The sequence below is a fragment of the Propithecus coquereli genome, unplaced genomic scaffold (genome assembly GCF_000956105.1).
Source record: "Propithecus coquereli isolate 6110/MARCELLA unplaced genomic scaffold, Pcoq_1.0 Scaffold65, whole genome shotgun sequence".
Lineage (NCBI taxonomy): Eukaryota > Metazoa > Chordata > Mammalia > Primates > Indriidae > Propithecus > Propithecus coquereli.
The window spans coordinates 6,007,553-6,023,608 of record NW_012152507.1 but is presented as its reverse complement, the minus strand read 5'-3'; the positions used below and the strand labels follow the sequence as shown (position 1 = coordinate 6,023,608).

General features: G+C 41.0%; 1 protein-coding gene across 1 annotated transcript in view; it reads right to left on the bottom strand.

Moving 5' to 3' along the window:
• The window catches only part of FAM160A1 (family with sequence similarity 160, member A1), a 105,635-nt gene that overhangs the window by 11,407 nt on the left and 78,172 nt on the right, over nucleotides 1–16,056 (bottom strand). The window contains exons 6-8 of the mRNA XM_012660018.1: nucleotides 13,988–14,067; nucleotides 6,631–6,821; nucleotides 2,410–3,552 (exon numbers count right to left, since the gene is read on the bottom strand). Of these exons, the coding sequence (XP_012515472.1) occupies nucleotides 2,410–3,552; nucleotides 6,631–6,821; nucleotides 13,988–14,067 (1,414 nt within the window). The remainder of the gene's footprint in view (nucleotides 1–2,409; nucleotides 3,553–6,630; nucleotides 6,822–13,987; nucleotides 14,068–16,056) is intronic.

Sequence of the window (16,056 nt, the reverse complement as noted above, 5' to 3'; positions counted from 1 at the left end):
TGAGTTCCTTTAATTTTGTGTGCTTATTTCCTAGCATAGAACCTGCCAAACATTAGAGGGTCAATAAAAGATTGTTGAATACATGAATAAATAAAATTAGATAAATGGAATGCTTTGATTTTGCTGGGAAGTGAATTCGTTTCAGTGGAAATCAGATTCCCTGGAGAGAAGGAAGTTAGCCTAATGCACAGAATACACTCAGAAGTTTGAACACTACAAAGCACACACACAGGGAAAGAGAAAAGAGGTTTCCTGAAGCTGTGTACAAGTTTCAAAGGAGGAAAGAGGCAAGGTTTTAGTTACCATTACCTATATGTATCAAAGAACTCCCATTATGTTTTGTCACTTTTCCAGTTCTCAGGCGTATCATATGTAAAATATTGATGTTATTTAATAAGGTGTTGTGTTAGCTTTTGTTTTTTTTACCCTAAGCTATACTTTGTTTCCTCAATTTACACATTTCCCAGGGATGAAGCTCCTTTACAGGAAAGCTCACATTCTAAAGAACAGGCTTCATCAGCCACAGGTAGCCCTGATGTCCCACAAGAAGGCAAGACTGTGATGTGTGGTGGGCTACTTCTGCCCCTTTTCCTCTGACGGAACCCTCCCAGGTCCCTCCCTTCCCTGCCCCCCTTATCTGCTGGGAAAGTGAGATTATCTAATCCTTTTTACTTATGATTGATTGAATTTTAATTAAAACTCGTTCACACCGAAATGTTATCTCAACTAGAACCGCAAGCCTTTTAATTGTGGAATTAAAAGCTTTCTCCTGTTTATATAAATCTTCAGGCATCAGTAAATAGATAAGTATTGGAGGAGGAGGGTGGAAGAGCTCTGAAGTCACATTAAGCCTACTTGGCTGGCTGGAGACGGCAAACTGCTTTCATCTGCTTTAGGCGACCTTGGGAGGTGGGTGCACAGCCCTTCCTCACCAAGCTTTTCTCTACTCTCCAGGGAAGGACAAACCTCAGCTGAGGCTGCTGGGGGTTCCCTGTCATAACACTAGGAATGACGTCCCCAATCTCAGTCAGTCCTCACAGGGGCACATGGAGGTTCAGGAGTGCCAAGGCTACGTGGCTGCTAAGTGCTAGAGCCTGGATTCACCCAGGTCTGACTCCAAGGCCACTGTCCCTCCGTGCTGCTAGCATCTTCCAGCACCTCTCCGTGCTCCCTGGACACCCTGCAGGAGTCCCACCCCAGCCTTCCCTGAGCTTAATGGACCCTCTCCTCTGTGGCAGTTCCCTCTGCACCACAATTTGCAGGTTCAGATTTCACTGGCTAATGTCTGATGTCTTTTATCATAATTCCTCACCCCAATGTACTTACCTGTATCCTATCCCTTTGCCTCTTACATGATTTCTACCTGTTGCTGGTGGTGTATCGCTTCGACACACCCACTCTTTAGAAGAGGTTTGAGTTTATATGGGTCTACTCAGCTTATTTTTGGATAAAGGTTTTGTGATTATATGAAATGTGCTCCCATGCAAAGGGAGAACTAACCCCAGTGGCCTCTGATGTACGTGCACAGCTATAGTCTTTCAACAAGCATGCTGAGCAACGACCACGTGCCCTGTGCCCTGTTCAGGTGCTAGGGACAGAGCAGAGAACAAATGCGTCTCTGCCCTCACATACCACACATTCTAGTGGAGGAGACAGTAATTTTTAAAATACACATATAAGTAAGTGCCAAGGAGAAAAATAAGTTAGACTAAAGGAAATGAGGTTATTCAATATAACTGGATTCTTGTGTGGTTTAATCAGTCCTATTACTTGATGATAGACATATTGAGAGACGTCACTAAACAGTAAAATTTAACCCCTAACAGAAATAAGAAAAATCATTACAAGAATGACAAAATCATAAGAAATGACAGTGATCTAGTACCTCTTACACTTTCCTGGATTAAACTTAAGCCCATTATCCAAAGTGGAGCACCACAAGAGCAGCAGAACGGGACCCATTTGTACTCACCATCAAATTGGTATTAACTAATCAACACATAAATGCACATATCAGAACAACATCTATTGGATGCTGGGGAAGGGGGAGAGTGGTGGGTGGAGGGGGGAAGAGGGAGGAGGGGAGGGGTATTTGTATACACAAGGAGGGCAATGCGCACTATCCGAAGGATGGACATATTTGAAACACGGACTTCGGTGGGGGGGGAACCAAGGGCAACACACGTAACCTAAACGTATGTACACCCATAATTTGCTGAAATAAAAAAAAAAAAAAAAGAATGACAAAATAAAAACAAAACCAGCCGTATTTGCTCTTTACAAAAATATTTTCAGCCCTCTGTTAGGTAAACTGATAATGCTTCTTACCTTTACCCACCTTACTTTCCGGTTCCAAAATGTACAAGTACTTTCAAAAGCAGAAACCACAAACCAATTTAAGATCATCACCTGTGAACGGGGTGCTTTGAGTCCTCACAGGATGGTGACTGGCAAAGGCAGTCTCATCTCTCACCCCAAATGGGGAAGGCACGGTCTCTACAGCAGGAGCTTCCACTGTGAAAGAGTCGAAGTCATCCTCTTCCTCTTCTAGTGCCTTCTTCCCCTCCTCTTCCTCCTTTTCTCTTTTGCTCTCTTCTTCCTTTCCTTCCTCCTCCTCCTCTGGGAGCAGCAAGGGATCAGGTGTGGGGAAAGTCTGCTCTGTCAAGCCCTGGGTGTCAGAATCCAGTTCCTTAATGATCTGGTCATACTGGGCGATGAAATCTTCACTCTCTGGGTTGATAACCATCAGGTTTGAATTGTGCTCTGCATCAGGGACAGGGGGTGCTAACACTAAGTTTGATTCTGGGGCTACTTCAGGCTCACTCTCTTGCTTTGGCTCCTTGGACACATTTGGAAATAGGTCTGAACTGTCCCTATTGTGTTCCTCCTCTGAATCGACCTCTGGCTGGGGGCTGAGGAGGGGGCCGTTGTTCACAGGGACACTCTGAACTCTGGTCTGGGCTTCAGCTGGTGGCTTTGCAGTTTCCTCCTGGGCATCCCTGGTGTCCTCAGAGTCCTTCTCAGCACAGAGCCTGTACACCATCACGTCGTCCTGAAAGTCTGACTCCTCGATGTAGGAGCCTTTGAAGAGCAAAATGGCATTCTTCTTCATCTCCTGGATATGTTTGGGGGGATCGATGGGCGCCGGGGGGCCTGAAGCCTCCAGATTGTCATAAGGCTCGGAGGAACCCACATCAGCCCCTGAGGGGATCCCAGTGTCATAGCTGTCGTCCCATTCCAGCTCCGTCTGGGTCTTGTCCTTTCTGGGAGCCAGCTGAGGTCCAGTCTTCCTGGGGAGTTGCTGCGGGAGCCCAAACACAGGGTAGGCTGAGCTCACACTGCCCTCCTCTGTCAGATTTTGGAGAAACGTCTCGGGGTCAGGGGAGTCCCCGTCATACAGAGCGGACCAGACGCAACAGTCCTTCATGCAGCGCAGGATGTTGGTGTGGGCCTCCCAGAGGTACTGCAGGTAGCTGATGTCCAGGGCTTTCCCATACTCCACAATGCAGGCCGACGGGGAGAACACCTCTGGGAGCGGCTGCTCCACAGACCCTGCAAGGGAGGCAGAAACTGGTCAGAAAAAGAGAGGTGTGGGAACAAATGTGGTGGGTGGGGATGTGACCCATTGGGCTAAGACTTTGTCTCGCCAGCTACTTAGGTCTGATAATGTCTGATTAAATGATTTCTGAATAATAAAAATTGATCAGGGTAGAAGACGGAAAGATAATAATAGAAACTCTACCCTCACAGAAGATACAAAACCAACATAGCCAGTCAGATACTAGCTACAGCCAATGGAAAACAGTTATTTGATCTCAGTTACTAGAGAAAGAAGAGCTATGATGGCAACCTCTCGGGTTGTTGAGAAGGCTCAATTAGGTAATAAACCTAATATGGTACCTGCCACAGGGTAGGTAATAACTTAAAAGTTTTTGGAATCTAAAGTAGAAGGACAGTAATCCATGAATTTAGGAACCAGATTTTCTGTAGAAAAACCCTGGGTTTTTAGATAAGCTTTTTTTTTTTTTTGAGACAGAGTCTCACTGTGTTGCCCGGGCTAGAGTGAGTGCCGTGGTGTCAGCCTAGCTCACAGCAACCTCAAACTCCTGGGCTCAAGCAATCCTCCTGCCTCAGCCTCCCGAGTAGCTGGGACTACAGGCATGCGCCACCATGCCCGGCTAATTTTTTCTATATATTTTTAGTTGTCCAATTAATTTCTTTCTAATTTTAGTAGAGACGGGGTCTCGCTCTTGCTCAGGCTGGTCTCGAACTCCTGAGCTCAAACAATCCGCCCAGCCTCCCAGAGAGCTAGGATTACAGGTGTGAGCCACCGCGCCCAGCCTAGATAAGCTTTTTAACTCATTCTGCCTTCCTGGGCTATGAGGATTATATCAAATGGTCTCATACAGTAAAGTTATATTCACTACAGAAGTCATTGTAACCTAAGAATGCTTCCTATGTTACCATGACTGCCTTTGATATTAAAAGTTCCAACTTCATTACTGAAATAACTGTGAAAACATCTGCATTGAAGTTTATGTTTTCCCTCAAAAAAAAAACAAAAAAGACTCAGACAAGGAAATTATATATATATATATATATATATGTATGTATGTGTGTGTGTGTGTGTGTGTGTATTTCTATATATATTTCTTTTACCATTTCTTGAACATCTGATATGTTGCAGATGCTTTAGCAATGCTAAGTTAATTCTCCAATGATCCTAAATGGTAGATATTATTTTCTCCATTTACAGATAAAGAAATTGAGGCTCAGAGGTGAAAGAACACCCAACCCAAATTGTGGCAGAGCCATAATTCAAGCACAAGCTATTTCATGACAACTCCCATTCTTACTTCAGTGCCATACCTGTGCAAGCTTCATGTCTCTTCATGATCTAAATCTCTAAGACTAGGCCAGAACTAAGCCTTTAAGGGTACACATTAGTCATTAGTGTAGATAGACACCATTCATTTTTTACAGCTCTACTGCTAAAAGGTGTTTATCCCTTATCTACTGTAAAAAGACATCAAAAATTACTATTAGCAATATTTATTGAGCACTTAATACATGCCAGGCAGTCTTCTAAGAGCTTTACATATCTTAACTCATTTATCCTTAGAATAATCCTTTGAGGTAGGTACTATTTTACAGAGAAGAAAAAAAAGTTTAGAAACGTTAAGTGATTTACCCAAGAAAGTAGCAGACCCAAGACTCAGGTTTTCTACTTTCTTGAGCAAATTACTTACCACTGCACAATAATTACTCTAGCTAGCTACTATGTGACCATCCATCCATAAGGATGTTTATCTGCTATTAATGCAACCCCAGAGGCAGGAGAGTAGAAAGAACATGGAATTTAGAATCAGAGACCCTACCAGCTGTATAACCTTGAACGAGTCAATTCCTCTGAGTTTGTTTCTTCATCTGTAAAGTGGGAATACCATCATACATTCTTCAAAGCATAAAAAGTGATCACATGGGGAAAGATGCTGGCAAGTTATAGACAATCATGTTTAATTTGAATTTTGAATTCTGAGGCAAAGTTAGCCACAAAATCATTCTTGAAACAACTTTTATGATAAATTTAAAAAACATTAATTTTTAAATGTTTTAAAAAGTAACTTAGGCAAGAAAATATAAAATATCCACACTAGTTTGCCCAACAGGGAAATATTTTTAAGATATAGTCACATAAATTGTTAATTTCCACATGCAAACTGTATCTTTATATAAAGACCAAGAATCAGCAAGACAACCTTAATTTCTAGAAATTACATTTCCATCAAATATGCTGATATTTCCTTAGTCAAGTAACTTGGCTTTTAAATCTACTTCATCTAAGAGGAGCGTGGCTGGGTGGACAGAACGACCTTATTGGGGTGGATATCAGAATACAGATCGGAAACACTCGAGTCCACACCAGGACTGGACCGTCTCCTAGTGGTCACAGGACAACAGAATGTTCCTGAAACAGCCATATGACCATCAAAGATACGCAAATGCCTCCTGTCGGGGGGCCAAGGTTGATAGAAGGGGCCATTTAAACTTTATTTGTATGAGGTGAACTGTAGCTGGCAAACAGCACCTGAGTATTATAACACCTGTAAAAATGGTATTTATGAAAGCCCCTGATTAGGTTAATAAAATGAATCAGACACTGTTGTCACATCACAAAGTTCAAGCTTTATAATGATATATAATAATATATATATATCATTTGGAAATTATATATTTCCAAAAATGGCATTTTAGAAATTAAAACAAGGGCTAACTCTATTTTTGCTACAGCCATAACCACACCTCTCACCCCCATTTTGTTTTAGAAGACATGCTATACATGTTTTCATTCATTTGGACTCAGAGGATGCCAGCAGAGAATGTCGCTAGAAAGTCCACTTAAAATAAAGGTCTGGGAGCACTAACTAGGTGACAAGTGGGTGCTTCAATGAACACTCATTACAAAGTGTCCATAACTCCTGACAAGCAGAAAAGCATCCCCTAATTGGTCATTCCTAAAAGAAACTGGACTCACTACATTATTCCCCACCTACCCAAAGAGACACATATCCCAAGGAAAGATGGATTTGGCATCCTTTTGTTTAAAGATCATCACCAGCACATTCCTACCTGGACTATCGTGCGTATACTTTGACCAGAGAATATAATCCCTCTCTTGGTTCCCAAGCGTCAGAGTGATTCCACTGGAGCAGCAGACGGGGGTCAAGGCAAGCAGCTTGGCCGCAGAAACAGAGTAACAGTCTCTCTCCTTCACAGCCCACCTTTGACTCAGCATCATGTGATTGCAGGGGATCAGATACCTAGAATGACAAAAAGAGCTGCATTCAGTCTCCAAAATGTCCTAAACCACCATCAGGACTAACATTCTAAGCCATAATAGGGACTGGTCGCATCCAGGGGTGGACTCATCCTCTCCTGGCTCTCAATCTACCCATCATACCCTTGCCTAAAACTTGTCAAATGCTCCTTTCTTCCAACAGAACCTCTGTGCAGAGCATTTAAGGACCTTCACAGTTTACCCCACCCCAAACTTCATCTCTTACCAATCCCTCTTTGCCTCTGTGCCTTTCCATCCGCTGTACCCTTCACCTGGAGTGTGTGTCCCCTTTTTCTGCCTGACAGATACCTTTCATCCCACAAAGTCCAGCTGCAGTGTCTGTCACCTTCTCTGGGAAGGCCTTCTGGCTCCCTACTCAAAGATAGAGCTAATCTTCTTCTCTGCTGTGCTCCCAGGCCTCTATTAAGCACTGTTACCTTGTACCACAATTATTTCGGTGTCTGCTTCCTCAATATAATGTGCTACCACAGGAAGGGCCTGCTTCAATATTTTGTTTTATAATCCTGGAAACTCTGGCTCATAGTGGGCACTGAATGGCAGTGGCAAACACCCACTCCATAGTGTAAACCTCTTCTTATGCTCTCTTGAGTGACGAGGAAAAAAATACGGTGGCCAATGACTCACTGAGGATCACTGGGCCCCATTTCGCACAAAACACTTTGGGGTTTGTGATCAAAAGCATTTTAGTATCATTATGAACCTGGAGACAAGAAAAGCTGGACACTCATTTCTGACACACCTGGAGCACATCAGTGGGCTTCATGGGTAGAATAAAGTGTGTTTAAATGGCTTACTTTCTTAACAGGGAAAAAACCATACTGTTTACTTAAACAAAGGTGGAACAAATGGGATAAAGGACTCATAGCCAGGACCAAGCATCACATATGTGTACAGGAGCCAATTCTAGATGAGACAGCTTTTATGGGAATAATCCCAACTTTTCAATAAACCAGAATGGTTTTGTTTCTGTATTCAGCCTCTGAGAAAGCACCAGTACAGAGGAAAACAAGCTAAGATTAAATTTTTCATGAAAAAGATAAAAAGTACAACTTTTAGGGTATTTGTCTTAAGGCCAAGAAACATTAAGCCATTTCCCACACCTCCTGCTGATCCAAATGAGGAAAACGTGAGTGTATATTAATGACTGACCCAGTGCAACAGCCTGAATCAAGGAGAAAAGAAAGACTCAATTCTTGTTATGGTACTTCACACTAAAGGTTTTAATAATACTTCCCAGGTACGAAAAGACAACCTTGCCACTTAACCTTCAGTTCTCAAAAAAAAAAAAAAAAAAAAAAAAATCAAACCATTTCTCAAGAACTCTAACTACCTTGTACAGCTAGGTAAGGGGGTCCTAGTCCCTTCCCTCACTGCGCCTGTGGGCATGTACAAACTTAAACTGCTACCATTAAGAACCAGACATGACCCTGCATGTCTGACGTGGTGACATCTATTTTAATAAGCTCAGTTTCATGAAAGCCAATGGTTACAAGAACGAAAAGGAAAGATGGAGGAGGACAGAATAGGAAAGGAAGCAGCTCTGCTCTAATGCTTGGTTCAGCTTTGGGGACTTTATCTGAGCCCCATTGGAGAAAAGTGGATGCCCTGGCAGAAAATGAAGGAGCTCTGTTTCACAAGGATCTCTGTGAGTAGAGATGCTTTGGTGGCCAGGAATGACATGGGGAACAGAGGCATTCTTCCACCTCTGTCTGAACATGGCACAGTTGGGGCCAAGTGGGCACCAAGGGAAGGTGGAGGGGCCAGGGGCACAGCAGGGACAGAGGTGAGGTGGCTGCAACAAAAGGAGCCAGAGAAGGTGAGGAGACCACAGCAGATGCTGCTGAGGTGACTGTGGAGGAAGACAGGCCTGTGCATGAATATACATAAGACTCTCGCTCGGGGACCCCTGGAAGCAATGGCTGATGCTTTGCAGGGAGCCAAGATCTGACCTGAGGTGGCCAGGGGGAGAGCCGGGGAATCCTGTCCTGTGGCTGTTGATGTGAACTCCCTTTTTCCCATACGCTGGTGAGGCCTAGGGAAATTCAGATTACACAGGATTTATTATATCCTTATTTTGGTCATTAATTATTTAAGAAATAAACTGCCTCAATGCTTTTACACACTGCAGGAACTCAATGACTACTTACAGCTCAAACCAAGCATATTTCATGATTTAAGTTAACATACATAGATTTCTACTCTTTGCTTGAAGTATTAAAAATGGAACACTGGATCAAAGCTAATAAAGCCATTTATCAAATATCACCAGTGGGTAACTTGAACGTATATTAGAATAAAGAGTTATTGGGAATTTGCAACTTTAAAAATATATGCTTTCAGTAGAAACTAAGAATCTTCTTCTGAATAAATCAAATACAGGGAGATCCCCTAAAAGTTAAAGGAGAGATTCTACGAAATTGGAAATGCAGGAATCTGTTCAAATGAATAACCACTCTTGGTACTCAAAGCAGTAGTTCTTGGGGGTCATTATGTTAGTGAAATAAGCCAGGAATAGAAAGACGAGTATCACATGTTCTCACTCACACATGGGAGCTAAAAAAGTGGATCTTATGGAGGAAGAGAGTAGAATGGTGAGTACCAGAGGCTGAGGAAAGAGGGAAGGATGAAGAGAAGTTAGTTGTTAATTAAGTGTACAAAAATACAGTGAGATAGAAGGAATAAGTTCCAGAATTTGACAGTACAGTAGGGAAATTATAATTAACAATAATTTACTGTATATTTCAAAATAGCTAGAAGAAAAGAACTATAATAGCCCCAACACAAAGAAAAGATAAACGTTGGGGGTGATGGATATCCTGATTACCCTGATCTGATCATTACACATTGTATACAAGTATCGATATATATCACGTCTGCCCCTTAAATGTATAACTATTAAAGATCGATTTTTAAAAAAGGAAAACAAAGCAAAATGGTAGTTCTGCTGTGCCTTTAAAATGAAGGGGCATCCCAGAGGAAAGAGTAAAAAAACCATACCTTGACCGTCTGTCTTTCCATCATGTACAGGCAAAGATTAGGGATAGAAGGAATGCCAGAAACTCCCCAAATGTCAAATATCAAAATGAACTGGTTGTCAATAGCAGAAAAATCACTTAGGAATTTAGCAGAGGTATTTATCATCGAACTATCTTTTTATTATAACTATATTTATTTTTCTTGGATATTTTAATTAAATTCGGGAAGCAGTAAAAATATCAGAGACTAAAAAGTATCTAACTTTAGAGGTCCAAATTCCTCGAAGCCATCCCTCAACATAACAGGAAAAAAAATATTGTCCATGTTGTCCTGCCTGTTTTCAGTACTTCCCCAACCCTCTACCACCCTGGGTCTATTTCCTATTTTCTTGGATATCATTCATTAAAATAAGTTATCATCACTTCTGAAATAATTCAGTGCCAATCAACTGATAACAAAGAACATGTATTGCCTACCGCTACATTGACCAAAAACAAGCAAAACAAAGCAGTCAAGTCCAAGGAGGTAAGTGAAGTGCATCTTCTGAGATGATGACAACCCCAACAACGTAGCAGTAGGCAAAAATCCACAAAGCAATGTTAGTGGACTTCACAAACATCATTTGTTGTTCAAAGAAGTTCTGGCCATATTTCTCCTATGCATTTTCCCTCGGGCTGGTTGGCCCTTTTTTTATTTGTTTGCATGTTTTTCCTCTCCTCCAGACCCCCAACTCCTACGCAAGATGGAAATGTTCCTGAAGGGTACACACAGCTCCTCTTCAAGCAAAACAGCCTCTATCTGCACACAACAGGCAATGCAATTCAAAAACCTGACAATGGATCAGCACTTCTGAAAAAAACACCCTAACCAGAATATTCAGAAATGGCATTCAATTAGCAATTAAATTGTGTCTCTATTGGGACACTGTGGGAACATGGGGGTGATCTGTCACTTTCCTGCTTGTCAGCATTTCCTGCCTGGCTTTGGCCTATCGTATGTCACATCCGTGGCAGTGGACAATTTCTCCTTGGTTGTCTGCTCACTAAAATATCCTCTCATTTGGGGTACCTTATTTCAGCTCATTTTTCTGACATTTTGCCAAATGAAAGAAACTAATACCAGTTATAAATGGATTATCACTTTGAAATGTTGATATTTAAGAGTATTTGGGTTGCAAAAAAAATTGGCACATGGTTATTATTTATCACATAACAAATATCTTCATTAAAAGCATCCATATAATCCTCACTGCTCTGCTGCCTCTCAGATCTACAAGTACATCACATACATTCAAATGACTGCAGTGGCAGCAACAACAAAAAGATGCATGATAAATCTATTTTATGTCCCTTAAAATAATATTTAAATGACTAGAAGAATAAACATTTCTTATTGTTCTTGATTTTGGTACAGATTCTAAATCATAAAAGAATTGTTTTCATTACTTTAAAATGTACTTTCCAGAAAATTCCCCTTCCTTAAATGTGTAAAATACTCCACAGTGTTTCAAAGCATTTTCGCAGTTATCACCACTGTGATCCTCCCAATAACCTTATAAGGTAACACATCCTAAAACCAGAGCATGTCGAGTCACGTCAGCAGCTTGGAGAAGGAGACTAGAAACCAGGGGTTCCTGTGTGCTTATCACGTGCCCAACCAACAGAAGTCGGTACGTGTGAGTCTTCTCACTTGCTCTCCTCCTGGTTCCCCCAGGCAGCGCAGAAGAATTAGAAACAGAATAAAGGTTCAATAAAGAGCAACTATAGTATTACATTATTGTCACTATCATCCTAAAGAAACAAAGAAACCTGGGCTCAGAGAGCCTAGGACCAGTAGGTCAAGGCCATCTCCCAACCTCAGGTCTGGCATTTTCCCCACTATTCCATTCAGAGCTTGTGATAATGTGCCCTGCAGGCACTTTCCTGGCAAATTCTTTGTCCTTATTCACCCTGGGAATGAACATCCCTGACTTGGACATCTACGTATTTCAACTATGAGCCACTTTCTTCATCTTCATAAGGTATAGGTGTGAGTCTCAAGAGAAGCCATGACTGATGCCATCTCTGAGGACAGTTTTCAATACAACAGGCACCACTATGTGAGTAGATAAAGGGTGATCAGAGCTCACCTTTTAAAGGTCACTGAACAGCCAGCAAGTAAAAGCTTCTACCACCTGGGCTAAATTTGACCTGGTGACCCAGAGATGGGAAGCTCTACACCTCCAACAAGGCCAGGCTTCCAGAAACACTGAAAAAGACAGCTGTTTTTCCTGCCATCAAAGAAGTATTTAAGAATTTAACATTTAAATATAATCAGGTTTTACTCACAGGTCAGAGTAAAAGCCTAGATTTTTGGCAATAGAAACAGCTTTGCCAAGTTGTTCTTCTGGATTCCATTCAGGCCTGGCTAATACATTCTGTCATATCATCAGCACAGACTTGCTGGGGAGCTAAAGTAATCCTTTTAGGACAGAAACTAATGCTCTGCCCAGACTACCAAGGGTGTTTCTTTATGATCGGATTTGTTCTCTGCTAATGCCTTAAGATTAGTTACTGATGACCTAATCTAAAACCCTAAAAAGTCCAAAAACTCTTTTAAACTTAAAAAATTAATAGGTGATACTCTCCCATAAAACAACTCTGTAAGGCCCTGCACCTTATGCCACCACCAACTTTTTCAGACTCATTTTTTAATCACTCCCTTTTGAAAGGATGTTACATCTACATGGCACCATTCTTCAAACCAGTGGTTCTCAAATTTAGTAGTGCATCACAATCCCCTGGAGAGTTTGTTAAAACACAGTTAGCTGAACCCCAACCCCAGTTTCTGATTCAGTAGATCTGGGAGGAGGCCAAGGATTCACATTTCTAACTAGGATCCCACTTTGACACCCCTCACTTTTCCAGAGCTACATATTTGGAAATGTTATTGCACCTACCTGGAATGCCTTCTCCTTGGTAACTTCTACTCAAATCATGTCAGAACCCCAGTTTCATCCACCCTTATTCCCAAGGACAGGTCAAATAAACGGTCAGAAAGTCCACTAAGGGAGGAGGAGAGAAGTGTGCATGCTGGAGGTATGCATGCATGTTTGACTCTTTTTCTTTGTCACCTCCCACATCCCCAGAAGGGTGTGTCAGAACACAAACCCTGGGCACAAACCCTTGAGCTCCTCTGGCCCTAGCCCTCCACTTCTCTCTCAGCGTTGGGGCAACATCCTCCCTGGATCCATTTCCTGTAGTTCAAGGGTGGGTCTTACTTGAGCAGTCAACTCCAAGATTCAGGATCTGGGTTTCAGGAAAAGAAGGAAATACGTGCACCATGGTCTAGCCTGGGGTTTGTACAGTTCTTCCCTGGGATTCAAGGCCAAATCCTGAGCTAATAATGAAGCATCACTGCTTTCCTTCATGAAAGCAGAAGCTTCCCTCAGGGATCTGGACAGGAAGAGGCACTGCTGGGCCAAGACAGGATTTGGTGCTCCTGAGTCCTCTACCTAAAGTACCAAATTAATATTAGTTTAACAGGTGTCCACTTTGACTCCCAATGCCCATCTTCAAATACCAGCCACTTTGTAAAAGCTTTCCCACCTGTTCTTCTGAAGGACGTACCTTGGCTACCTTGTATTATAAGTCCTTTTCAGTCTTTCTACTCCACGCCTTACTCCCTTCTGAATTGTACACTGAAAGTACTCAATAAATAGTTACTGAATTTAACTGAAACATACTCACAGATCAGACTGTGCATACCAGATGTGTACCATTACCAAAGTAGAAATCAAAAAAAATTATATATCAAAAGCAATTCATATTTAGAAAGTTGTTTTTAATAGCAGAATTTCCCTAGGAAGGCATAGGAGAAAGATGTTCAGCCACAGACCAGAAAAACTTTCATAATATTTCTGAAAATTTCCATTCTACCTATTGTTTCCAGGAGCATGTTTATAATAAAATATATATGGTGCTCTAAAAACTTTTAATAGGAAAAGTAAAATTAACTTGGGAAATAATGCAGAAAATAAACTAATGTTCTAGATAATCTTCTTCCTTAGACACATGGCCCCTACTTAGCTTATATTACTAAAGTAATGTAAAGTATATAAATATAAAGCACAGAGCAAATTTTTCTTTAAAGGGAACAAAAAAGGCAACTCACCTTAGAACTAGTTGTAACATCACATCTTCACAATGTAAACCAATGAGAGTTCTGAATAACGCCAGGGACACCACACAGAGCTGGGAAGCAACAAACACACATTCCATTTCAGATACTGGAATGATAACTCCATTCCCCACAGATGGGAAATAAATCAGAATTACAAAATAAAATGGCCTCTTTTTTTTAAAAAAAAAAAAAAAAGCAGTTTTTATAAAACGCATGCTTCTGCCAGAGAGAATATATATATCAGGATATCAGTTCTTCTACAGGATTTGGTTACAAAGCCAATGTCTGGAATTATGCCATTATGCAGAATTATCCTAGGCATTTTTTACATGCCTATGCTCATATTTCCAATTTTTAAAGATCCAGATAAACCTGCCCCCTACAATTCCCCAACACGTATTCTCTCCCTCTCTCTCTTTCGCACACATTACACACACAATCTCCTGTGTATGTAATTTGTTTTCCTAAGTTATTTTCAAATATGATATTGGTTATTTATAAGATAGGGCTCACAGAATACTGCATATAACCTGCCCAACTTGCCCTTCAGAGTTCACAGTGGCAAACCTCAGACCCTCTCTTGGCTTTGGCGCAAACATTCTCCTTGGATACATTTCCTAAAGTGTTGAGGGTGAGATAATGTACTTTTCTAAGAAGTTCATCAAAAAAACAAGAAATCTTTCAATGTTTCATTTCCAAAAAGGAAAGATAAACTGCCACATAGGAGAGATACCCAAAGTATACCTTTATTATAAAATCATTGTACTCTTTTGAGAATAAACTTCTATCAATCTAGCAGGCCATTTAAGTAATTCAGGCTCTAATTCTTTGTACAGGAGAATAAAATGCTCGTCTGTCTTCTAGGCAAGATGGGTATAAAACCTGGTTGATGAAATCCACTATGATGTTGTAAAGAAACAGCTGTTCTTGGCCTGCCCCAAAACATCTCTTATACTCAGGGCAGGCCATATACTTATAGTTAGCCATAAGCAACATGCTCTGACTCCATTCCAAGTCTTTGCACATGCTGTTCCATTACCTGGAACGCCTTTTCCTGCCTCCTCCACAGGCTAATTCCTATTTGTTCTCAGAAACTTTAGCTTAGGCATCACCTCTCCCCTAGGAAATCTTTATGTTCTTTCTCACAATAGTACCATCCCACATCTCCTTTCCCCAAACTTAGTTAGGTATCATTCTTACCTACTGTCGTAGTAACCCCTGAAAATCACTGTTCAGTGTCCTCAGCAGGGTGTATTTGTCCTTTTATTATTGAGTTGTAGGAGTTCCTGATTTTGTGTACAAGTACCTTCTGTGTACAAGTATCTGATAAGGTATGTGTACCTTATCAGATATATGATTTGCAAAATTTTTTTTATCATTTTTATGGGTTGTCTTTTCAATTTCTTAATGGTATCCTTTGAAGCACAAAAGTTTTTATTTCTGATAATGTTCAATTTCACTATTTTTTCATTTGTTGCTCACGCCTTTGGTGTCATATCTAAGAAACCACTGCCAAGGCCACAGGATTTACTCCTATGTTTTCTAAGAGTTTTACAGTTTTAGCTCTTCCATTTAGGACTTTGATCCATTTTGAGTTAATTTTTGTATATGGTGTAACATAAGGGTTCAGCTTTATTATTTTGCATGTGGATATCCAACTGTGACAGCACCATTTACTAAAAAGACTATTCTTTCTCCCATGGAATGGGCTTGAAACCTTCTTGAAAATCCACTGACCGGGATATGTGGGTTTATTTTGGGACTTTCAATTCTATTCCATTGATCTATATATCTATCCTTACACCAGTACCACACTGTTTTGATTGCTGTGGCTTTGTAGTAAGTTTTGAAATTACAAAGTGTGAGTTCTCCAACTTTGTTTTTTCAAGTTTGTTTTGGCTAGTCTGGGTTCCTTGCATTTCTACACGAATTTTAGAATCAGCTTGTCTATTTTAACAAAGAGGGCAGCTAGCAGTTTTACAGGGAATGCACTGAATCTGCAAATCAATTAGGGGAGTATTCCTATATTAACAATATTAAGTCTTCTGATGTATGAACAT